The sequence below is a fragment of the Colius striatus genome, chromosome 25 (genome assembly GCF_028858725.1).
Source record: "Colius striatus isolate bColStr4 chromosome 25, bColStr4.1.hap1, whole genome shotgun sequence".
NCBI classification, from domain to species: domain Eukaryota; kingdom Metazoa; phylum Chordata; class Aves; order Coliiformes; family Coliidae; genus Colius; species Colius striatus.
Window position 1 is genome coordinate 2362665 of NC_084783.1, and position 25408 is coordinate 2388072.

The following is a 25408-nucleotide window of genomic DNA, read 5'->3' on the forward strand; positions in this document are numbered from 1 at the left end:
CTTGATGGAATAAAGCAATTCCATTTTGAAGTCTGGAATGAGAACATGAGATTCCTTAGCATTTTCACCATCTAAAACACAGGCAAGCCTTCACACCACAAAAGCCAAAGCCCCTTAGGTTTGGGAGCAAGGCTTCTCCATGCTGTCTCCATTGCATAACATCCTTCAGGAACATATGGGCCAGCAAACAGACAACGTCCGCTGCATAATTACAGCACTGACAAACCAATTGAACCTCAGCAGCTGCCACTGGGGAGATTTCATTCATTCCCAGTATTGCCTTTTAAACTTAAGTGGCACTGGAACAAACACATCTTTGATCCAAGTAGGAAATCATTTGGAGCTTTGTGTTTCATAGAGCTGAAGCCCTGGGAAAATGATGTCTTTATTAGCCTGGGTGACAATGCAGGCACGATGGCAGGCACACAGTGGTTTGGTGTGTCAGTCCTCCTGCTTTTTCAGATGTATTTGGACATATTTGTTCTTGAATCAATGCAGAAACAAGGACTTTAGTTCATCTGCACTGCTGAAGTGCCTGTGAACTGCTCCTGTGTCATCCAAAAGAAGTATTCAGGAAGGGGGGGAGAGCGTGCATGATTTTGCCAGCTTCAAAACAGAGCTGGTGTGTCTCTGTGCTTCTCTCCTTGGGCTACTTCACGCCATTTGGGGTCATTTCTTCCTCTCTTATGGGGAATTACTACACTAGTCAGGGTGTTGCATCCTGAAATACAGAGGAATCCACATGGCCAATACTCTGTGATACACACAGAGGTACTGATGTATGTCTCTGTGTGTGCACAAACACCTTTAGGTGACAGGACACCTCTTCGGACATTGCTGAAATTTCTACCAGTTCACTCACTGATAAAAAGGTAATGAAGAATAATTCAAAAGCCATGAGAAGAATCTGGTAAGGAAGGTGTGATTTATGCATGCAGGTGAAGAATAAATCCTGCTTAGAACAGAAAGTTAGTGAGGAGGAGGTGGTGCTGTGCTGCCAGCCACATGTTCCACATGAGGTTTTTCTCTCCTGCTATATATTAGTGGTGATAAGAATGTATTAGCTAATGAGCACACAGCCTGATTAGAAATATGCACCTGTTCCTGAATATAGCAAGATCTATTTAGATCTGTGTACATATCCTTGCATGTCATGGGGATATTCTTAAAGGACATCAGCCCTTTGTTTTGCATCACAGAAAAGAAGAAAAACATTGATGACTTATACTGAGGCAAAAGTAAATATGTCTTTGCCAACTGCAGCAGTAAGCTTACTAAGAAAGCAATGGGATCCATAAAATATTCAGTAATGATTCATGGAAAGTAGTCACTAAAAATTCCTAATTCATTCATTGACTTTGGTTTGGCAGTATCACTGAAGAAGCTGGCTGTGTTTTCTCCCTAAAAAACAGAGCATTGGGACTATATTCTAAAAGATCATCTTGCTGTTACTGTTTTTTTTAAAACCCCTGAATCCTTCAGAACTTGCTTAAATGCTTCTTTTTCTTAGAAGGATGCTTTAGAAATGCAAGTCAGAGTTCCCAACAAAACCACTTCACCTTATTTGCCAGTGGAGGTAATTGTGAACATTATCAATCTAAATATTACTCTTAGTTCCAAACAATTATATCAACTGAGAAATGGAAGCTGGCTCACACACAGCAAACCCCAACTTGCTTACGGGAAGGGAGTGAGCACTGTGCAGCCTTATGCATCTGCTGCACAATTCCTAGATGCTCTTGGTGTCTCTGTCTCTTTTAGAGTCTGTTTTTCACTGAGATGGACTGTGCTCAGACTATGAAATTCCCCCGTCTGGAATCACCTAGCATCTGTGTAACATCCATTGAAATGGCAGATGCAAAGGGAGACAACCTGAAGACAGGGGACACGGGCGATGAGCCAGTGTTTCAGTGAACAATACCTCGCTCTGACAGGTGAGCAATGGAGAAGCTTCAGAAATAATGGATGAGCTGCAGGCTCCCGCCTGCGCCGGTCTGTCACCGCGCTGCTCACCTGGCCGCTGCCGTTGCCCTGACCCTTGATCTCTCTTACAATGTCAGCTGGGCTGCTGGAAGAAGGGAATGTAACCCAGCAGCCTGGCAGTGGCCTTGAGGAAAAAGCAGGTTACTGGTGTGTTTCTGAGAGAAAAAGGCACTGGTGCTTCCCATCTGTGTGAGTTATGCTGCTGAGCCATTAAGACCCCTGAAGTAGTTTATCAGGTAACTAGCACCAGGATAATACAATCAAATTGCATGGAAATGGGGGTGAAAAAAAAGCATTCCAGTCCATTTCTGAGCAGATTTGTAGCACAGGAACTGCATTTCATTATAAAAACTGCCCCTGAATAAAGCAAAAAGAAACGCAGATCTGCAGCTTCAGGAGAGAAGAGAAATGATCTTCATTTCCCTGCCCTAGGATAGCCTGGGAGATGTGCTTGTAAGGATGGTTGTTTGTATAAATAAATGTTCATTCTTGGCAGTGGAATGCAAACTATGCTGAAGGGCTGGAAGCAGACCACTTTGTAAAGCTGAGGCCAGAGTAAGGGAAAGATGAAGCGTGGCTGTGGGGAGGAAATTCACATTCATTTTTAGCAACTTGGAGAGTTTCTCAAGCGTGTTTGACATTTTTAATTGTGCTGATGCAGAGTCTGTTCCAAGGACAAAAGAAGTCAGGGTTAAAGGATAAACAATTAGGCAACGTGGTGGTACCAGTCGGCTAGGGGTAGTGTTGCCGGTGGGGCTGGAGACTTTGCTGAAACACAGAATCATCTTTCATACTTTCTAGACAGATGGAATGTGAATGCCTTGCAAAACCTTCACCTAGGGCAGGACACTCAGGTCGTGGTCTGACAGAAAGGCATATCTTTCTGATAGCCTGAATTAGACAGGAAAGAGATGAGGCTCAACTGCTGCTATCTGTGCAGGCTTTCCTGAGAGGGTGGGAAACAATCTCGTTATGTTTCTATTAATTCTTTCAGAATCTGTAACTTTACAATGGAAAACTGCAATTTCTTGTGGAGAATAAGCTCATGGTATTGAATCACAGTCATGGCCTGCTGTTTTCCATGCTCAGGATATCCTGTGTGGTGACCCCAGCGTCTCCCTTGACGTGTGTACTGGTGGAACAGAGCTTAACCTGCTTGCTCACTCACCTTCCTTGGCAAAGAATCTGCCAAAAGAATGTCCCTGCATTTCAGTGTCTGTGTCAAGGGTGATGGATGTGGCATTCAAATGGCAAGAGCTTCATGTGTGTTGAGCAGAAATGCCTCAGCAACACCACAGAGAGGGAGTGGTTTCTCCTGCATGCCTGCTCCACTTGCCTAAGAGACCCAGCTTCGTGCACCAGCACAGGGGCTGCTACTGGTGCTCCCAAGACAAGTAGAGTTGAATAGGAACCTGCATTCTCTTTGAGATAATGGAAACTCACAGAGGAGGTATCCAGCTTTGGGGCATGAATAAATCATTAGTGGTATGAATTATTCAGTACTCATCCCTACAACATGTGCTACATTCAGACTCAAGAGGCAGTATCCCTATTGTGTGGGTTTTCTTCCCAAACAGTACAGATGTATGACAGGCTAATGAATCTAAACATGCAAATGAAATGACAGGATAACAGAATAATTGAGAAACTTGCAGCAAAAAGCTGCTCAAAGAGTTTGTGATAGCCCAGGCTGGCATTACAACGTGGTGTTGTGGAAGCAACCTGTCCACAACAGAATCATGAAGTGAAGTATGAACAAATGCTGACTTGGGAAACTGGAAACACAGGTTGGAGGAAAGAGCTGGAATTACAGGCACAGAATCAATACAGAAACTGGCTCAGTCTTCTAGTAACCTGCATCTAACACAAGAAAGCCCACCCCACTTTGGGTTTTACCTGGGTTTCTCAAATGCCAATGTGCAATCTTTATAGTACTTACTAGACAATTCAAAACCTCTGGGCTTAGATATGTGTTGAAAGATCACCACCTTTGCCCTATGGTGCTTTTTTAATGTTCCATTGATTATGAGTCAAAATGAGTTGAACTAAGAGAAGAAATGGGTTGCAGTGACTGGAAGGATGGCACTTAAATCATTCCACAGATCCTGGGCCCAAGTAAGCAGAGCAAGCCCCAATCCCTGAGCAACACATACTGATGGGTTATTATCTCTAGAAGAATGCTGCAAAGAGTTGCAGTTCTGCTATGAGTTGCAGTTCTTGTGTAAGTTGCAGGGGTTTAACCAAACCATAGATTAATCCACACCACTCCAGAAAAAAAACACGTCTGCTGTTGAACTGCCAGGAAGTGGCTGGTTCATCCTTCAGAGGAAATGAGTCACCCAAAAGCATGGTGAGGAGCAGCAAAGACAGGGAAGTTCTGAAATAACATGGACTGATAACAAGAAAGTAATGCATGCACAGAAGTCTCTCATTTTGTGGCACGTTAGAAAGGAAAGAAACATAAAAAATGAGCTCTTGTGATTATCTGTTACATTTTAAGTTGATGTAACTACTTGCAGCACGAAAAGTAGGTGGAGATGGAGTCTGGCAGCCCCATTAAAAGGTGAAATCAGAATGTGCAATGGCAATACAATAAAGTTTCAAGTGCAAGTACACTTGTTTGCAAAGTGCTTTTCAACTTTGTCCCTGGAAAGGAGGCCTGCTGTGGTGGCTCAGCTGTCATAAAAATCCAGCTTAAGGAACTTGTAAACTGGGTAGAAACATTTGCTTCTGTTTAATACTGAAAGCACATTAATCTCGATTCCAAACCAATTTGTTTCTCAATTACCAGTTGGTTTTGATAACAGTTTATGCTGTTGAACTCTTATGGATCAGTGGGAAAAATACTTCTCCTGCTAATGATGTCTGCTACTTGTAAACCCACAGGGCTTAGAAACTTATGACATGACCTGCAGTTAAGAAATGATCTTTTCCAAAGCACTGGAGCTAACCTAGCCAGCTCTCCATGGACCCACACCTCTTCCTCCAGTAGCCCCAGTCCTGCCTGCACTGCTTAGGATACCTTTGGTCCCTCTCCCTTTCCCTTACGCATGAGATGAGGGAGAAGATATCTGTGTTCTCAGCAATGTCAAACCCTATGTGAGCTGGTTGGCTGATCAGAAGCCTCAAGCCTCCTTTTGTTGGACTGATAGATGCAGCCATGAGTTTGCTCGTTCTCTGCTAGCACTGCACTAACCATTTCCAGAGCTGTGATGTGGCATCATGAATGACACACAAAAGAATGTTCTGGCATCCTAAGATGTTGCTGTAAATACTCCTTTAAACAAAACAGCTGTGTTAATTGAAAAGGGTTTAAGAAGCAAAAGTGATTGAAACACCTCCTGCCTCCTCAGGTTTCTTTGAGAACCTGGTAGCAAAGTCAGGTATGAGAAGGTTTCCTGGTTTAGGATCCCGAGGACTGTGAATAAGAGGGGAGGAGGGGAACATGGCAGGAAAACAATTGTCATTAAAAGCATTATCAAGGAGATATCATTATGCACAGAAGTCATAGAAGTTGAGGTTCCTGACCAGACACCATGTGTTAGGAGGGGTCTTGTTTTCCAGTTGTTGATAGAAATGTAGAGTGGAAGAAGAAGGAGGAAAAAGCCTTTGGTAGTTTGCAAGGGACCATAGCTATGTAGAAAAGTGTCCTGTGAGTGTAGCACAGGCTTCAGAGCTATTTTAAAAACACAAAGGAAAAAAAGCAGGAAAAGGGTCTTTTTTTGTTTCAGTTGCCTTTTCTTCCCTGCATGGTAAGTGAAATTCAAAGAGATAACATGGGCAGGAAGGGCTTAAAAAGAGAAAAACCTGGGTGTGTCCTGCCAAGGCGAGTGAGTAACCCGAGCCAGAGGAGGGTGGGACCATTTTGCTGGATTGTACAAAAGAAGCTGATTCATATTTTTCCCCTTCTCCCTCCTCTTTTGCCTACCCCCCCACCATGACCGTTTGCAAGTGACTTTCTTTTTCAAAACAAAACAAATACAGGGAGGCAGGTCCTCCTCTGGGCTGTTTTGGTGTGGATTTGGGGTTTGTTTTTTGTATAGAGCATTATTTCATTGTTAAATGTCTTTTCCTGTTTGGCCCAGAGAAAGGCTGTGCATTACCCAATAGTATCACTAGTCAATTTGCTACCATAAGATCTGAAAAGCTGCTGTCTAAAAGAATCCCTTAATGTGAAAGGAAAACGTCTGATAAACTGTTGCATCATCAGCAGAGAACTATGGAAAATCAAGTGAGCTTGCAGGAACCCTTTCAAGCAAGACCACAACTGCCCAGGAGAGGTATTTGGGAAGTAGAAATGCTTTGATGGCATCTTTGCTTGCTTGAAGATCTCTGAAAAGCAGCTAAAGTATCTGCACATGAAGTAAACTATGCCTACAGCCAGGAGGAAATCAGGGATTGTTCTTGTTAGTGATCAGTATCCAACAGGTTCCCTTTCTTTGGGGTACTCTTCTTGACAACTGGACTGAAATACCTCATATTTAAAGTAAAGGGGGAATGATTTTGTCTCCAGATCATCCTCTACTATGGAGGGCTTTCTTACTTACAGTATATCAAACAGATTATTCTGAAGGGAAGATGAAGTGAAGCACCTCCATGGGAAATACAGCTGAAAGCAGGCACAGTTCAAGAAAGTGCATTGTGGCTTGTGAGATGGGAGTTAAATTCCTGCTCTGCTTTGATCAAATCACTTTATCTCTCTGGCACTCAGCAACTCTAAAGTGGATGGAGTAATCCCATCAGTTTCCCATTCTTTGTCTCATCTAAGTTGTAAATCTCTTATCTGTAGCAAAAGCTGAGCCTTTCATATGCAGTAACCTGGTTTCAGAAGCCTTCAGTTGCCTGTAGCAAGAGGTAGAAACATACCTTTTCTCCATTTTAAGCTTCACCTATGGAACAAGAGCCAAATGGCCGGGGGAGCCCAATAAATCAGACTTGGAAATTAGAGGTACCAAAAAATCTGAGCATTGCCCCACTCTCTGAGAAAATAAGGCATCTGGCCATAGGCACCAACACAGCCACAGTGTGGGAAAAAAATAACAAGTTTCACTTTTAACTGTTTTTTTTTTCCATATTCATGTGTGTAGTGTACACTTCAGAAAGAAATGAGAACACAAAATGCACGTCTGTACCTGTCAAACTTACCTGACATTAGGCAGAAACACTGCCCAAGGGTAAGGCTCCACACTTAATGTGATCTGTGTTTTAAAAACCTCTTCTGTACATACACCTGACAGGGCTGCTGCAGCTGAGGTGCTTCCATCAGCAGCACTGATCTGTACCAACGTTCTACTGTTTACCACTGATAATAGAGGCAGGACTGTACAAATGTTTTCACCAAACTGTCAAAAGCAGTGGGCTGGGGAGGTAAGAATCCTTTCCACCGTAAGACCAGTATTATGTTGCCTAGAAACTCTCAAAACAGGGCTGCAACTAACGAAGCCAAGATCAATGTGGACTGGACATTTGATATTTGATTCAATGCTACACAAGGGACTTGTAGCGAGGCCTGGGACAATTAATTCTTGTGCTGCAGTCAACAGCGAGGGTTATGACAAGGCAAAGAAAATGAGTAATTGCTAGTAGAATTCCCAGTGAGCAAATATTGTCTATATTTAAACAGGGACACACAGCATTTCATCTGTGGAAGCAAACTGCTTTACGGAAGGTTAGCGGAGAGGAACCAGCGATGGTGGGAGGAGGATGAGCCCAAGATCTGCTCAGCCTCCCTCAGGATCTTGGTCCTTGAGTGTCTGTTCCTGTGCAAGGACAAAGTAAACGCCTCAGCACCTTTCACAACAAGAACTGGATGAATGCTCCCTTGTCCATTATGGTTTTTAGGGGCTTTCGTCTCGAGGCCCATGAACTCAACAGTCATTTTGAAGGGAGGCACAGAATGTATCCAACACTGTTTAATCCACTGCAGCAGGCTTAAATCTACTGTAGACGGCCCAGCATATGGAAATGAAACCTTCTAGAGGTTTAAAGGTAGGAAATGTGTGGATTTTACCTCAGTCTCGCCAGAAGTAAGGCCTACAATGACTCACGAGTGAAACAAGGTTATCTAATTAACCACTGAGGCCCAGCTGACTGTTTTGTGCAGCAAAGTGTGTCAGGACTGTAACTGAGCTGAAATATTATCCTGATGCCTGAGCAGAGCAGCTCAGCGTTGTATCTTACCTCACAAGTTCTGTCTTTCTTTCTCTCTCTTATTTTTCCCGTCTCTCCTTTTTTTTTTACAGGACAAGCAGACTTTATCTTGTATCTTAAATAAGACTTTTAAGTGCTGTCGAGCAGCATTAAGGGTGCCCCGACCGGCAGCGCGAAGCCGTTCACCGAATGGCGCTGAGGCGAGTATCTCCCTCACTCGACATGGCAACGGACACGGCGCGCGCCACCCCTGCCCGTACCCAACATGGCGGAGGCGGCTCGGCGGCCCCGGCCCGCGTTGCCAGCGACAACCCAACGAGCACGTTGGAGCCTTTGCCCACACTCAAGATGGCGCCCAACTCGGTTTCTCCGCTGCCCTGCCCCCAATCAAGATGGTGGATTCGTGTGGCGTTTCGGCATCCTTCCCGCTCTCAAGATGGCTCCTCCCCAGCCGCCTCCCTTCACCTACCGAATCGCGCCGCGCACCGGCGCTTTGCCCCGCCCCTCGTCCCGCCTACAGCCAATAGGCTTCGCGAGAGGCGCCAGGGCGCCAACCCTCGAAGGCGGGCGAACCCCGCCCCAGCCATCAAGGTGACATCTCCGGCAGCCAATGGGGCGTTGGCGCGGGCGAGGCGGGCCGGGCGGCGCCGCCATTTTGTGAGTCTATAACACGGAGCGGTTGGGTTCGTTCCTGCTATTCCGGCGCCTCCACTCCCTTCCCGACGGGTCTCCTCCGTGTGCAATGGACGGGTGAGTCCCCGCCGGCCCGGGCCTCAGTACCGGGCGTCACCGAGCCAGGGGCCGGGGAGCAATGTTGCTGGATCCTTCGTAGGGTGCGGAAGAGGGGGAGAAGGCGGCCGAGGTGCGGGACCCGCGCCGGGGGCTGGGGCGGTACCTGAAGCCAGGGGGGGATGGGGGGGGATCGCCGAGAGTGCGGCCGAGCCGCCCGGCGGACGCGGGAAGGGCTGAGGCGTTCGCCGTCGGTGCGGGAGCGGAGCCTGTTGCACGAGCCGCCGTCACGGAGCCCCCGGGCGCGGGATCGGGGCAGCGGGAGCGGCCCCACCGCGGCGCCTCGTGCGGGCCGTGTCCTGCGCGCGCTTCCGCCGCCTTCCCTCCCCCCGCTCCGTCCTCCCCGTCTCCGCAACGCTCGCGACCCGCCGCGGGTTCCCCCCCGGGGGAGGCCGCCCCGTCCCCGCGGGGCCGAGCTCTCAGATGGATGGATTTGGGGGGGGGGGAGTGCGGGTGCGGCTGGGGCGGCCGCGTCCTTCATGAGGGGCCTGGCCGGCGGCGGGCGCCGCGTGGGCGTGCGGGGCGGGGGGTTGTGTGCGAGCAGGGAGCGCCGTGCTGGTGGCGGCCCGGCCCCACGGCGGGAGGGGGTGTGGGGACGAGGTTCCGGGAGCGGGCACACCTGGGGAGGGAGGGGGGCAGCCGCCGGGACGGGCAGCTGATTCACCGCCGGGCCGTGCTCCCATTGTCTGGCGCTTTCGCAAGCGGTGTGTGTGTGTGGGGGGGTGGAGTTGAGGGATGAGGTGTGGGGGGGTCCGGCTGGATTTTCTTTTGTGAGCAGTTTTCCACCAGCACAACTCTTGCATCAGTTTCCGAGGGGCCGTGACGCGCTCGGGCGCGGCGGAGGCTGGCTGGCGGCAAGGCTTCCATTGCAGCGCTACCTGAGAGCCGTAGGTAGAGCTGCAGGGCAGAGCTGTTCTCTGCTCCCCCCTCCTTCCATTGTCCGCCTCTCCTTCGCGATGCAACTTTTCCTCCTGGGCTTTTTGACACTAGTTTTTTTTCTGGAGTGCGACTCTTGGGCAGCGTTGATTCCTCTTTAATCACCACACCATCCAGTGTCTCGCTTCAGAAGCGTTTGCTTTAAGCCTGGTGTTTTATCGAGGCAATGAGGTCTCTCTGTTTCTCTTACATGGTTCACTTTTTTTACAGTCATCTGATTTTTGTCTCTTCTAAAGCACAGTAGTTAAAATACTTGTGAAGGCCTCCGAGTAAGCACTTTGTTTTCCCAGAGCCTTAAGTACGGGAAGCCCAAATTAGTGCCTCCTCGCTTGGTGCCTCAGAACACTGGTCTGGTGAGAATTAGGCGTAGTCACATGTCTGGGTCTTTTACACGCTGGAAAAAGTGGCATCTCGGTGTTTTCATCTAAAAACCCCATGAAAATCGTGTCTCTTGTGATTAATTTTTACAGTCCAGAGTGTAGCTCAGGTTGCTCTGCTTCTTTTAACAAGTTGCTCACCATGTTGAATGATGTTTTCCTATAAAAATTTCAGCATGGACATGAAAAAAAAAGTGAGTTTGAGAGATTTTCACTGTGGTTCCCAGGAGAGTTGCTTGACTGTGTATGATAAAATAGTTACTTCAATGTAGAAACAAGTCTTAATTGTCCACTGCCTTTTGAAGATCTGGGTGCAAAGTCTCTTGATTCTGTGAATGCTGTCTCCTGTTGAAACTTTGAAAGCTGCTTCTGAAATCTGTTACATTTTTGCCTGGCTGACAGCAAGCAGCCTCTGGCTACAGGCTTCAGTCTTGCTGCTGCTACCTGAAATGACATGCAGTACCTGAAATGACATGTCGCTGTGTTCTTCAGCTGATTCTACTCGAATCAGTTGCTTGGTTAAAGTTTGAGAGTTCATTTGGAAAACAACCTGGAGGTTTTTCTGAGCCTAATGTTTCCCCTTCTTGCATAGGAGTGATTGTGTTCCATGTAAAAAAAGTTATGAAAGACTTTATTGCCTCTTCTTTTGGAAAGGAGAAGAGTTTTAAACCCCTGCTTAAAGTTGGCCTAGGAGAAAAGAATGAAGCTTAAAGTAGGATAATTTGTTTAAGGGCGTGTGAACTGGAAGTACAGTGTACACTTCTCGAAGGAAAAACTGTTAATTACTGTTGGTGCTGCTTTCATGTGGGATTTGTTACCAAATGGGTTAACAACAGTATTCCAGGAATCAATAACTCTTGGCAAATAAAACAGCTCTTCCTGTTGGATAATCTCAAATGCTCTCCCCTGCTAAGGCTCCTTTATGTAAAACATTTCCTGTGTGTGAGGCCCAGGAGAGGAACGGGAAGTGAGAGAAATGGTGCTGGGCTAAGTCTGAGAGGTTTGGAAACTTGGGAGATTCCCTTTTTTACTGTGCTTTTCTAGAAATAGCCCTCATTTTAAGGTTATGAAAATCACCGAGTTGATGGATGTGTTTTAACCAAAGAAACGTGTCTTCATGGAATATTTAGTGATTCTAATACAATGTTTATGATTCTTTGAACTGATCTGTGCAGATGGGTTTAATTAGTTCATTACTGCTGGCCCTTGCAGTGCAGCAAACCCATCTGTCTCTGATGAGCAGACACCAGGGGATTGCAGGGCATGACGCTCTCGCACTGAGCTCCTCAGGTAGTTTGCTTGAAGGAACTATCGCGTGGCTTCTGGCAGCGGCCGCTGGGTCAGCCCAGAACTCCAGCTCTAAGTGCTGGGTTATGATGACATGGCAGGGTTGGTTTTGAAGAGGAAGTATGAAGAGCTGAGCTGGCTTATACTTGTGCTGCGGCTTATTTCTGGAGCTGGTGAAAAATGAATGGCTTAATAAGATGGAGCAGTATTTAATTCCCTGAAAAGCTGTGAGTTGTTGCAGGAGGGTGGGAAATGAACTAGTCAATGCAAGTTCTCTATTGTTCAATCACTGTGTGGAATTGTTCTTGTACTTCACATTACATATTGCTGTTTTAGGAGTGACTAGCATGTCTTCTGCTTCTCTGCCATGTTTTGTTCCTGCAGGTCCATTAGCTAGCCTCTAGATCCTTAACTCTGAATTTATGGTCAGGTGTTTGAAAGAGTGGAGTGGAGATAGGCAGTACTGCGAACACCTCAACCTGAAATGGTCATTCTGCTCTCATCTTGCTGCTTTTACACCGGTTTGGAGTTTGTTAAAAACTTTTGTCCAAGGGTATAACTGAAATCCTTAGATTGTCTTGAGCCCTTGTTCAGAAAAGTACCGTGTAGTTGCTGCAGTGCTCTGGATGGGTACCCAGCTACAACATGCCAAGCTGTAGAGAAGCCATTCTGAGTCTGTCAATGAAAGAAGGTGCCCAAAGTTGATGTGTGGGGGGTATATAATGTGCACTGCTGATGAAAGCTGTGCTTGAGGTACAGCTAACACTGTTTTTCATGTTAATCATAAAGTCACTTAGGAGTTTTAGGTGTATATGGTAGCATTTAACAACTATTTCTTCCTTCAGATCCGTGTTAGGAAAAAATACTGCTTGCTTTCCTAAGTAGAAAAGAGTTGATAAAGGAAGCCTGTGTGATGGTTGTACCCCAGTCTGGGAGCTGCCTGGACCTCCTCCCTGTTCCTTCTGGCTGCGATCTGTCAGACTGGCACTGGTCTGGCCCAGTGATGTTGGTGTGGCTGGAGGGCTGCTGTCAGCCTTGCACAGACTCTTTGCTTGGCTGAGAAAACAGCAGAGTTGGCATGGTGTCTGCTTCTGGTACCACTAGAGTTGTAGCATTAGTAGTCTTTACTATTGAGTCAGTAATTTGGCTAGAGATTGCCTCATGAGAGCCTAGCAGAGGTTCCTCCTTTGAATGTAAGGTTAAGAATTGCAGAAGTGAGTATTGGTGATGGAGCTGACTCTTGACACGCTTGCTCTGGCTTTAATCAGAGGTAGTGTTTGAATCGTGCCGTGTCCCTATGAAGAAAGCCAGGCTGTGCTAACGGTGGGGTTTTGGGTCTTGGTCCCTGTGGTACTCTTGCAAAAAAGAGCAAGCTCCACTGTAGAAAGTGGAAGAGCTGGTCTTTTTCTAGCACTGCTGGGTCTTGGGTCTCCACCATCACCATCTAATAATTTTCCTTTGTATAAACTGTCCTTGGCTCACTTGCAAAGACAACTGTGCACTTTGACTTGCTTTTTTCTTACTACTGTAAACTATGCTGGATATTTGTGGCAAACCTATCTAACTTTTTTAATCCTTTTCTTTCTTTTTTCTACAGCATTGTCCAAGATATAACAGTTGGTACAAAGGTAGGCACTTCTCACTTTTTCTCTCTTTTTACACTGCTCAGCATCTGACCTAGTTTTAGCCTCACAAAATGTAGATCTTCAGCTTTAAAGGGTTATTTCTGGTACCACGTAAATGGGTTTTAACCAGAAGTTAATTTAGCTTCACGTGCATATGAAACTTTTATTATGGCTCAGCATTTAGCTCTTGGCATTTGGACACTGATTATCAATTGTCAGATTGCAGAAACAGCGCTTTCCCTATGAAAATGTCAAGCCATGCTGCTTGTTTGTGTGCTAGGCAATGCTTCTCCATGGAGAAACTAGTCTTTTTTCCTTTAAACTCTTATTTCTTTTGTTTATATGAATTCCTGTTCAGCTACATGTCAAAAATCCTTCTGCCACAAAAAAAAGGAGTTGTTTGGCTGTTGATTTTCTCTCTTGCTAGTACAGTAAATATGACCTTTACACTCCTAGTCTCAGGTTTTGAAAGTGTAGATTTAGCCCTGAAACTCAAAGTGCTGACAGGAGCCTCCTTATCTGCTGTTCGAGGCAATGGGCTGTTGTGTTCACAGGATAAAAGCTCCTCATTCCTCTGAAATGTTGAGCTGGAATGTGCAGGATGGACTGGCACTCCTTGGATTAAAGTTGTTTTTTTCCTTTTACTTCGTGAACATTGTAGCCAGTGCTCTGGGATCAGGATTACAGTAAGTTCAGCCCTGTGAGTTCTTTTTATTAGATAGTGTGTGTGTGAACATTGGCCCTCAAAGTAGTTATCTGACAGCTTTTAATGGCTTGAATTGCGTGGCCTTGGCGTCTTCCTTATTGACTGGGGAAGAGTTGCATGTGGCAACTTGAACAAGCTGGTGAAATGATGCAGTGTGAGAAGGGACAAGTTTGAAACGGAGCTGAGCTTGTGTAGTGTGAGCTCTTATGGGCCTTAAGTAGGTGAAGCAGGAGTATTAGAAGGAATTTGCTCCTAGGCAGCAAATAGGGTTTTTTTGTGTTGGAAGTATGAAATGAGATGTGGCTGCTGTTAAGCATAGGTGTGTTTGTTAGTGCTTTGGGGTTTCTGAGAAGCATTAAACACATGAAGAGGCTCAGTTTAATATAGGGCCAAAGGGGGAAGGTTTATTCTAACTTTTCCTCATATGAGCATCTGACATTTGAATTAATTGTAGTGCCACAGTAGTGTTTGCTTCTGTTTGAGAACATAATATGCTGCAAGGAATTCAGTTTGCCGTGTGAGAAAAGACTGGAGCCAGGATAAGGATGGTTAATAGTTCATAGCCATTATAAAGGGTGGACTAAGTCATCCCCTGACCACTGTTAGAGGGGTTTGATATACAACACCCAGTAAACTGATTAATCTAGGTAAAAGTCCCCTTGGTTTTAACAATGTGTAATTTGCGGGTTTAGGTTTCTACAGCTTTAAGAATTAAACTTGACAAGGAAGCTTTTGAAACTCTTAATTGTAGCCCTGTGAATCTGGAAAAGCTTCGGGGTGTTTTACCCAGTGCCTCTTCACTCCTGTCTGAGGAGTGGTTTCACTCTTGAGTACAGTGGTTGGATGTCTACAATGAAGGCTGGGAGAAATCTCATCCCAGTTCTTTCATTCCTAGCGCTGGGCAGGACTGTGAGCAGGGCTGTGCCAGTTGAGCAGTGGGGTTGGGGAGTGGTGAGACACAAGCGTGCATCTAAAATGAGGTGTTTTGTCAAGCCAGATAAGGCAGGTTCTGAGGCACTTGAATCAAAATTTAGAGTGGCAGAAGCAAAAAGGAAAGTTGAAACATCTTGATACAGGTAAGTTTTAACTATTTTCATCGTAGCTGTGTTATCTGATTGTGTTTGAATAAGCCATTGAATATGCCAGTGTAGATGGTGTCATAGGAGCACATTCCCTAACGTTCTGGTGTAACATGTTATGCATGTCCTGGATTTGCTTAGGTAAGTTAGAATCCTGTCTGTGCATAGCTAAGAGCAAAGCAAAGGTTTCTCTTAGGCCTGCATCCTCTCTGTGGCTGTGTGCAGCTCAGCTGCATCCAGCCAGGTTCTCCATACTCTGCTGCTTCTGTACTACTTCAGGTCCTCTGACTGCTGGACTCTTGCACGGAAAGAGGTACAGACATCTCTGTTTCGTAAAGCTCTGTAATCAAGTTACGTTATCAATTGCTTCTTAAAAATAAGAAGCGATTGGTAGGTGGAATGTCTCATTGGCTGCAGCTCTTCTGAAACGTTGCTGTTGCTTTTGTGTGTTCCTTCCACTTCAGTCTGCCTTGCTGCCTGCCAGTAAGTATTTGAAGGGACTGCAGAAGGTTTCTGTAGTGCCACAAAACATTTCAGTGTTGTCTTTGCAGAAGGAAATGCAGCAATAGATCTCTGTTCATCCATCAGCACTTGTTTGATCCTCGAGCCATTGCTGAGATCACCTCTAGGAGTAATTGATTCCTTCTCTTCAGAAGGAAAGGCTCTTGATGATTGCTAGCAACTTAACATCGTGCTGTGAAACTATAGTTTTGTGGTCTGTTGACTCTATGAAACATTCATCAAAATGAGATTCTGGTGGAGATAGAAGTACTTTGCATCTGTTCTGAAGGCTCTGCTCACAGAAGAGCTTGCTGGCTGAGCTTTTAAATTAGACACGAAAGTTTGAGCTGGAAAAGTGTCTTCTGGAAAAAGAAACTCTGGAAAAGAGTTTTAGTCTGAGGTGCAAGCTTGTTCATTGCAATGTATGTACAAAGCTGCTAGGAAGGGTACTTCGCCCAGTTGAAGGTATTAGACTGCAGTCCTCAAAAGCAGTCAGCTCTTGTCATGCTTTAGGTGTTACACTGCTTAAACACCAGTAGAACCTTTTCAGCATTCTGGTAATGACTTGAATATCTTAAAGGTAGAGAAGTCTCAGGAGTAGGAAATATGCCTGTAACTTAAGACACTGTGGAGCAAACTGTCAAAGATAACTTAGTGCCCTCTCAGTTGTCTTGCTCTAAGTGTTCTGGTTGTTAGCTAAGTTTGAACAGGAGGACTTTGGAAGTATGTACTTTATTGTTTTAAAACACAGGGTGCTGTCACCATTCTTCAGGATTTTCTCTCATCCTTAATTTGCAAATTAAGAGTATTCACATCTGCTTCTATTAATTGTGTTGAAGTCTGTTATATTTATGTTCTGTAACAGCAAAATCTTCAGATGTTCACAGGGCTTACTACTTGAGCACTGTACAGCCTGATGGTCTTGCTTTTACTCAGGAGGGTAACTGTAGCTGCTGTTCCTGGCCTTCACATGTAGCCCAGTCTGTAGGCTCTTCAGTGTAAAGTGTGTGAATTTGTTTAGGAAGCTCATTACCATTCTGGTATGGGGCTCTTGATGCACAGCCTTCTGGAATGTCCCACAGATTAGAAACACATGATTTAAGACTGACTTCTTCCCATAGTTTCTATTACTGTCTGTAAAGGAAGGAAGATGGAGGCACTGTGTTTGAACTCTTAAGGTACTGGCTCTGGCCCCTGCAGCTGCCTTTTGTAAGCAACTTGATCGAGATCACTATGTACCTTGTTTCCCTTTCTTTAATTTATCTATCACTATCTCTTTAGGCTCTAACAGTCTCTGAGCAGAAGAGGCTTAGTAGAAAAGAGTGTGAACTATGATACATCAGCATTCTTTTAAGTGAATTTGTGATACAGTGATCGAAAAAGCCTCAGAATAGTTTAAGTGCTGAAAAATCTTGTAGTTTCTTGGTTAAGTGGAGCTTTTTTGAAAGATTCTGCTTACAGAAACAAAGAGTACACTTCTGTGGCATTTGAGAAGTTAATTTTTAAAACAGAGTTTGCTGGAGTGTGATACAGGCTGACTGGATAGAAGTGATTTGTGATCAAGCCAGGATCTTTGCCATGGGAACAGTAATTATGGCTTCAGGCAGCAGGCCAAGAATGTTGTGAGGAAATTCCAGTCCCCTCCTATGGCTTTAGTTAGAGGCTGCAACAAGCTGGCTCTTGTGACCTCCCTAACAGACATGATCACACATGTAAGCCTCATGTTGGTAGCAAGGTACATGGATGGTGGTGGCTTTAGCAAGCATTGTGTCAGCTGGCTTGGATGAACAGCTTCATGTAGTCTGTGTTAGTGTTGCACATGATTTTTAGACACTCATGTCTTCATATGCTAAATAACTGTCCTTGCCAGAGCAGTTGGTGAATGCTCTGGTCGGATTATGAAAACTGTTTAAATTGGTATTGAGTTTAACAGGAATTGAAGCTATTGGTTGCTGCACAGGCTGCTAAGCAAAGATTGCTACCACAGGCTTATCAGCTATTTGATCTGTTGAAAGCAGTTTGTCGCATCTAAACCAATTTTTTATGGAAGCTGGCTCAAATTACTTGTACTTAGAAAAGCAACAGTCTGTGACTCCTGCTGTAGACTAAAAGGAAACGGTGTGAGACTTTCTAGGAAATGATTGGTTAATAAAATGGTTGTAGAAAATATTCTGCTTTAACCTCAGGCCTACTTTGGCTGCACTCTGTGATTGTATTTAACACACACACACAGAGATTTACTCAACTTTCAAGTATGCTGAGACTAGAACATGTAGATACACTGGTGTCGTGTTTTATGGTCATCTCACACTCGCAAGAAGAGTAAGCACTGTTTAATTTCAGGTTCTGTGTGATTGTGCTGTAGTTGTCTTTCAAGCTTGATATGAAAACTTGTTGGATACTGTGCTTAGTTCAGCAAGTGTGTTTTAGTAATCCCAATGTAATGATTCCTTGATGTGTGCCAAAGCAGATTGCAATTAAACAACCACAGTTTAGATGAGATTGAATTAGTTTGGAGTTCCTTCTAAACCTGTACATTTGGTTTGTCGCTTTCACAGGTTGGGGCACAAAATGTTCTTTCATAGGTTCCCGTTTCCCTAAGTGACTCACCCAGTCAGTGTTCCTGGTGGTATTTGTATTGAGCTTTACCAAGGACCTGTCTGCTCTGCTATGGTGATTTTAAAAAGCTCAAGGTTGACTATTAGTTAAGTTTCAACTCGGGAGCAGTATATCATAAAGCCTGGGTGTGGGCTAACCCCACAAAGCCAGAATGACTGCATTACTGCAGTACTTGGAGTTTAGGAATTTTAGGCTATTTAAAATGGCCACACCTTTTATTTGCTCAAAGGGCAGGTTTGTTTCCCAGGGTGTCTCCATAGTAGCAAAGACTGAGAAAGAAAGTCAGGGAGGGGCTGAAGAGATGAGTGGGTTGAAGATCCGGCTTCGCTCTGAAGCTGCTGTGTACTTGAGTTCCTGATGCATCTGATTGCAAAATCTCACGATGTGTTGTGTGAGCAATTGCTTTAATGTAATGCTGCAGTTTCCAGTGTCTTTTAGGAGCCCCCAAAAAAGTCTGCCTGTACATTACAGGAGTGGTACCAGCTGTTGTGGCAGTACATATGGTAGAGAAATCTTCAGAAGTGCTAAATTCTTTGCCATGCTCTGACCAGCTAACCTAGTTTTAGAGACACTGAAAGTGTGTCTGTACCCCGTATACTACTGTGAGCCTTTGCAGGAAGTTTACTGTGCTGACCCTTTCATGAAGGTATTAGGTTAAACCTTGTCCAGACAAGGGTAAGATTAGAACAACTTGAAAAGCCTTAAGTGGTAGGTGATGAGTATTTGCTGGCCCCAGCTGAGTAGAGTGTAGTTTACAAAAGGTACATGCTCCAAACCTGCCAGATAGGCCAATGCCTCCACCACAGATTGATGGGATCAGTGTAATGTGCTGACTGCTGGATTTGATTTATCATTTTAAATGATATTGAAGTTTCTGCACTTGATTTAGTATCTAGAGATCAGCCATGAGCAATCTGGTGAACTAAAATGACACTGTCACCACCCTACACCCCCTCCAACTCTTTTCTTTCTGATCAGATGATAAATTGTATGTCTTGGAGGGAGTCCCAGGGGGCTGACACAGACTGGTGGGGACAGCATCATGTGGCAGCCACCTTGGAGGCTGCAGTATTCAGGATCTTACAGTGATTTTGGGTTGATCTCAACAGTCCCATTTCACCAGGACTGAAGGAGGATGCAGTTGTGTTGTGTTTTCGTTTAAATTGACTGCTTTGTGACCCAGATTAGTATGTTTTCTGCGCTGCTGTAGCTTTAACTGACTTAAAAGGGTCTTGGAGGCAGGAGAGGGAAATGAGGCATATGGAGATGTAATAAAGGAGCCTGGCTGGAAGCAAGTTGTCTGTGGAAGACAAGGAAAACTGGCATCTTTCTTCCTAGTAGTTTAAATTTAGTTCCATTCCTAACTCTTGAATATCTCAGCAAAAAATTTGGAATGTAGTACAAGTATAAATGATGATGTCATCAGACTGGACTTCTCAGTTTCTTCAAAGTGATTTGAGCTGTGAACTGAAGCATCTAGAGCACATTCCTCTGTTCCTCTGGGACTGACCCCATACGGAGCCCTTGAAATGTGCTTCAGAGTCACTCCCTTCTTTCTGTGCTCAAATAAGGGTTTTTTTCTGCTTTCATCAGAGCAAAGGATTTGTGTGAGCTCCTCAATGACTTGTACATTTTATATGTAAAATATTACAGTAGTCTTTTATTTGGTCTGAAATCTTTTTACAGACATGGGGAAAGTGAAGTGGAACAAGCTCTGTCCAGGCAGAGTTAAACACTTCTGAAACTTGTTGCTTTCTGAAAGTTGAATAGTATCACCTGAAATGAGTGGTTTTTACAGTCTGGTATTTGTTTCTAGCCTTTTGCACAGGCAGAATACAGTTGATTTGTTGCAATCCATTTAAAATAAGTGACTGGATCTTAAGTAGATAAAGGATTATGTTGAACAGCAGTCTTCTAGGTGTGCTGATCGAAGCTGAGACCATCTCTGGCTTCATTTCAATGATGATAAAGTTCAGGTAAAATCTTAGTGACAGTTTGTAGTTTTCAGAGGAATCAACAGTTTTTAAGCTGTGAAAACCTGGGTAAATGGAAAAATTCTCAGAACTTGTAAAACCTTTTTTGCTTTAAAATTTTGAGTGATGGCCAAAAAGCTAACTTGGGAAAAATATGAACTATTAGCCTGCCTTGCAGCAGACTGCTTTTCTCTAATTCAGAAAAGGGAACTAAGGAAGTATTGATAGCAAAACTGCACAGAGCATGGGTGTGTTATTAAATTAACACAGCTTGAGCAACAGACCCTTTGTGACCACGAGTGTTGCAGACAAAAGGGAGGCTGCTGTCATAGAAACGCTCCTAGGCAGTGTTGTACCTGGTAGCAGCATGCGTGCAGAGTGGTGATTTTGATGGTGGAAAGAGCCTTACCCTGCCTGGTCTGAAGTTACACTGCCAGATCTTACCCAGAAGTGGTGTTTGTTTTCTATAAACAGGAAGAGGGAGATTTGTTAGTTCAAATGAAGAATTTTATGTGGAGCAGCATTACTGCTAGCACACTATTGCTTCTGTTAATCTTGTCATAAAAATACCAGCTGCAAAAGAATTAGCTACAGAGAAATGTCAACTTAAATTAATGCCTCTTGTGAGCAGGGATGTGAACTTCAGAATCTGAGAAGTGTCAGAAATGAAGCACCCTGCAGCTGGGCCTCACTGTGATAGTTGGAGAATAAAACAAGGTAGAGAAATAGTGGTATGGGTTGATGCTGGTGAGTTTGCAGAGTTAAAAACTTAAATGAAACAATACTTCAGACTTAATACCTTTTTTCCTGGATTTTCTGATAGACTTCAAAACATCAGTTGGATATGCTGCTGGTGAGAAACTACTGAAACATTTAAACCAATCAGCCTCACTTTGATTGCTCTGTCTCTACTGAATCAGGATGCTTGGTATAGAGCATTTGCATTCATAACACAGTTTTAAAACTTATTCCATAGCTTCTACTATCTACAGAAAGAAAAGATACTCAAAGTCAGAACAGAGGTGATGGAATTCCCTGCAGGTCAACAGACAACTGGTGCAGGCGCCTGCTGAAGCCCTCAAGAGCAAGGGCAAATTAACAAAGCACTTGTTTGCAGTGTGCTTCAGGTTAGATCATTCCAAAAATCAATGGAGATTCCTTCTTGTTGTCTGAGAGCTCCAACAGTAACAGAAAGAACTGGACGAGCTCCCTTCTATTGGGTGAAGCTCACCAGCCGTGTTCTCTGCAGCCTCGTGTAGCTGGTGTGACTGGATGTGTTCCTCTTAGGTTTAAAAGCCCTTCTTTTAAAGGGAGTCGGTGTTAAATAACTTTGGTATAACTGTAGGGTACCATGGATGTACTGTCTGCAAACTTCCTCTCAGACAGAAAAGACCTTGGAATAATTGTTGTTTTTCAACTGCTGCAGTCGACCCTCTTAGTTTGCATGTACTTCCAGCTGGGAAGCTTACAAATTGACTGCTGCTTCTTTTGATGTTGAACAATTGTCCCCCTCTGCCTCCTGGCTCTGGTCACAGCAGGCAGCACAGACCTTCTCCAAGATAAGAGGGGAGTGGATTTGAAATTACTCTTCCATTAAAGAAACATCAACATGTGGAAACAACCCGCAGCAATGTGCATTCCTTGTCAAAGTGCCCTGCAAGTCAATTTTCAAATATGTGAGGGGAGAAAAAAAAAAGATGTTTGGTTTAAACAAGCCATTAGGAAAGTTAAATTCAGGGAATTGAAATTCTTTCCACAATAGTATAAACGTTTGGTTTTCCAGTTTATAGTTTCCTACTTTTTGCTTCCATGAGAGCCATGTATGTGGCTCATCCCCCTGGCAATTCCATGATGGATTGCAGGGGCTGCCTGAGTGTGCTTGCAGGGAGGCATTGACTCCCACAGGGAGTGCTGGAGTTCTGCATGTTCAGATATCTACAAGTTGATGTTTAAGAACGTTTTTAAAGTTCAGGGCCCATTAGAGTCTGAAGGGGATTTTGTGAGGCCAATAAATGTCTGTGTGTGTAGGGCTTTTGTTTGCTGGTAGGTGGTTCTTGTAAGTAGCTGCCAGTGGTGTCCCAGGCTACAGGAAAGCAAGCTGGACCTGTGGTGTTTGCAGCAGTTTGGGCACAAGAACATTTTGACAGTGAACTGGTGGGGATTTTTTTGTAGCCTTGGAATTATGCATTAGAGTCATCAAAAGGATGGGATCATAGTCTAATAGCCTTCCAGACTAGCTTGCCTCTCGCTGTACTCAGGAATCCAAGTGCTAATTAGGAATAGGCCTTTTAACAGCTGTTCTAATTACTACACCGGGTTAGAGGGAGGAGACCTTGCTGGGTACCCACAGCCTTTGTGGAGTCTGGTCAGCACTTGCAGGTGACCAGCAGCAGTGCGTGAACCGAGGCTTTGGAACCTGGCCTAATTCTTCCTATTCAGAACATCAAAGTCCTTGAGCCTGTCTTTGAAGAGCTAGCAGTGAGTAGTCAAACTAGAAATTCAAGATTTGAGGAAGAAAGGGAGGAAAAAAAAGCCAAACCTGTGTCTGCAGTTGAGTGTTCTGGGGCTCTTGGGTGACCTACTTTTCCAAGCTGTTTGCTGGGGCAGGGAGCAGAGAGCTTTTGTTGTCGCACAGATACTGTTTCTTCAGGTGCCACCAGATATAGGGCATGGTGGAAGGTAGAGTTTCTGGTGGCTACAGTGGGAAGCAGGGTATGTTTCCATCGAGGTGGGTGGGGGTTAGCTGAGGCAGGGATAGGCTCTGTTCTTTTTCCTGTTGATGAAAACCTTTTAGTGTGACATTTCTGTGTAAGAGTAACATAGAAAATGATGAGAAAGTGCTTTTGTTACATCTATGTGATTGTATTTGCTCACAGTTTACAATGGGATTTGAGGTCTTTCTAGGTAACTTACTTGAAATTAAGCCACACTGATTTGAAGCTGTGTTTTATATATACTGATGGATTGTAATTTGTAGTTTTGTTTGCTTTTTGTCTTAGTGTTTTTCATACTTCTTACTTGGATTAGACTTGGGCAGTAATTTGTTTGACTTTCCAGGGGATGCTGTTACAAATTGAAACACATACATTGTGTACAAGAATCTGTTCCAGGGATCTGTTGAGCTTTGTTTGCAGGGAAGGAGGGGAAGTGCCAGACTCCTGCGATTCAATGACTTTTTGCCAGTAGATGGAATTATACCTACAGCTCCTAGAAAGCCTAGAGAGAATAAATGCATTTCTGTAGTTCTGCAATACCAGTTTGTTTTGGTAGCAGTAATACTAGGAGGAACAGTTTGACTTAGAGGTTTTTTTGTGAGGTGTTTTCACCCTTTAAAAGCAGGGTGCTGCAGTGAGAAAAATCAAAGACACATGTTGGGATAAGCCTTGCTCCTTGAAGCTGTTTGTTTTGCCAGTAGCCATGCTGACTCTTTAACACAGAGCAACTCCTGGGGAGAAAGGCAGCAGAGGATGGGATTACAAAGGCTTCTACCTGTGCTACTCAAATTTCTCTGCTTCAGATCACCAGTTTTCTCTTTACTTAAATGCACTTACTGAGGCTTTGTGATATTGTTGTCTTAGAAGCAGTTGCTGATGTTCTGGGAATTGTAGCTAGAACACAAACCTGTGGTCAGGCTATTTTGTACTAGAGTCCAATTATATGTGGACCTGTTTTTACTGGAAAAGCAGCTTTTTACTAGCAGCTTCACTTCCCTCATCAGCCCTTTTTTGGGAGTATAAAGGGGAAGAAAGAGATCCATTTCTTTCAGGTTTCAGTTCCTCAAAATTGCCTTTTCTGCTTGTAACTGGACAGTACACATCTTTTGGTTCACAATTACCAAGTCATACACTAACAGTTTTGGCCAGCTTCTGGTAACTTGTCTTTTGCTTGGCTTTCCATACCTAGGAAACCCATCATAATATAACCCTTGTCCTCTTGATGGATGCCAGGAGGCCTGTTCCTCCTGATAAACTACAGTACTGTTCTAGCTTTAACCTAAAAGGTTGAAAATTATGTCTGATAGGAGTAGTCAGAAATATCTGTTGTCAGACACGAGAGGAGAGCGTGAGTATTGATGCACAGCACTGCATTCAGTGAGTTTAGAGAATTCAGCAGTGCTTCAACTCCTGGGATTCCTAATGCTTAGCTGAAAAGAGATATTGGATAGTGCTACTCAATTACTAAATTGGATCTTACTTATACTTAATTTATGGAGGTGAGGTTCACTGCCCACTGTCGGTATATTTTCACTTACGCTTCTGTTCAGCTTCTCTCCAGCTTAATCTCAATTGTTCTGCTTTAGGAGTACCTGAGTAGAATTTAGTAAAAATGCTGTCAGTTTACCTTTCATCTTTTCTTTTCCAGCGGGGATCTGACGAGCTTTTCTCTGCTTGTGTTACTAACGGACCCTTTATCATGAGCAGCAACTCTTCTTCTGCAGGTAATATTGCCTATAAAAGAAACTAGCCATTTGTAAGTATTGCATGTCCTATGAGGAGATCTGGTTTCCCCCTACTTGGTCTTAATTTAAAAATCTCTTCATTTTTAGTACTTTCTAGGCCTTTTGTAGGACAGTGCTGGGTAATAATAAACTTCACCTCTGTAAAAGCTTAGTAGATGAGTAAAATTGGTGCAGGACAGTTGCTAAAATAAGAACATGCTGGTTTTGCTGTAAACTGTTATACTTCAAGCACCCCTGAGTTTCATGTTGGGTTATTGTGGCTGTATGTAGTAGCTTGGGAGTCTTACACCATCTAGAGGTTAGTAATCTCACCCGAGACAGTGTCCTGGGGTGCTCAGTCCACCACTTGCCCTCTGTGGTTGTCAGTGCCTTGAATTATCTTACTTGAAGCTACTGTTGTCTTTTGTGTCCCTTCGTGTTCTGCCCTGTTGGGCTGTGGCAGCTCATGTCTTTGGTGGTGTGTTGCTGACAGTCCTTACCACGTGTAGAATCCATCTGCTCTAAAGTTACATTTTGGTTCATGTTTGTTGTAATATCACTTGTTTTAAGATGTCCCAATTCATTGGCAGGAGCACCAGTCAGAGTGGTGAATAAGGAAATAAGGTGGGGAAAAGGAATAAAGCAGCAATTTAGAATTAGTGATGCAGACCTACACCAAGCAGGGATGTGGGTGGGTGTGGACAGTAAACAAGCTGCAAAATGGCCACTGGAGAGTTGATTGCATTGCAGTGGCATTTGGCTACGTCACTTGCATCGTGTGACTGGAGAGAAAGAAGGAAAAGAGTAAAACCGTCTTGTCTTCAGACTAGTTAAATTAGCCCATGGAATTTCTCTGTAATAGCAGTAACTGAATGAGGAGCACAGATGTCAAAAGATTGAAGTGTGTGTCTAGTCTTTCACCCTCACTCTAAGCACCAACTCTTG

The 25408-nt window shown here is 44.3% G+C and overlaps 1 protein-coding gene across 7 annotated transcripts in view; it reads left to right on the forward strand.

Annotated features, from left to right (window-relative positions):
• Positions 1–8767: 8767 nt before the first annotated feature.
• The window catches only part of PTBP1 (polypyrimidine tract binding protein 1), a 31392-nt gene continuing 14751 nt past the window's right edge, over positions 8768–25408 (forward strand). For 4 of the 7 annotated variants that reach the window (XM_062015102.1, XM_062015103.1, XM_062015105.1 and 1 more), the window contains exons 1-3: positions 8801–8883; positions 13120–13150; positions 24388–24463. In XM_062015102.1, coding sequence (XP_061871086.1) covers positions 8876–8883; positions 13120–13150; positions 24388–24463 — 115 coding nt within the window. In that variant the 5' untranslated portion in view covers positions 8801–8875. Of the gene's footprint in view, positions 8884–13119; positions 13151–24387; positions 24464–25408 lie in introns of all 7 variants that reach the window. The other 3 variants (XM_062015107.1, XM_062015109.1, XM_062015108.1) reach the window with 3 other exon arrangements.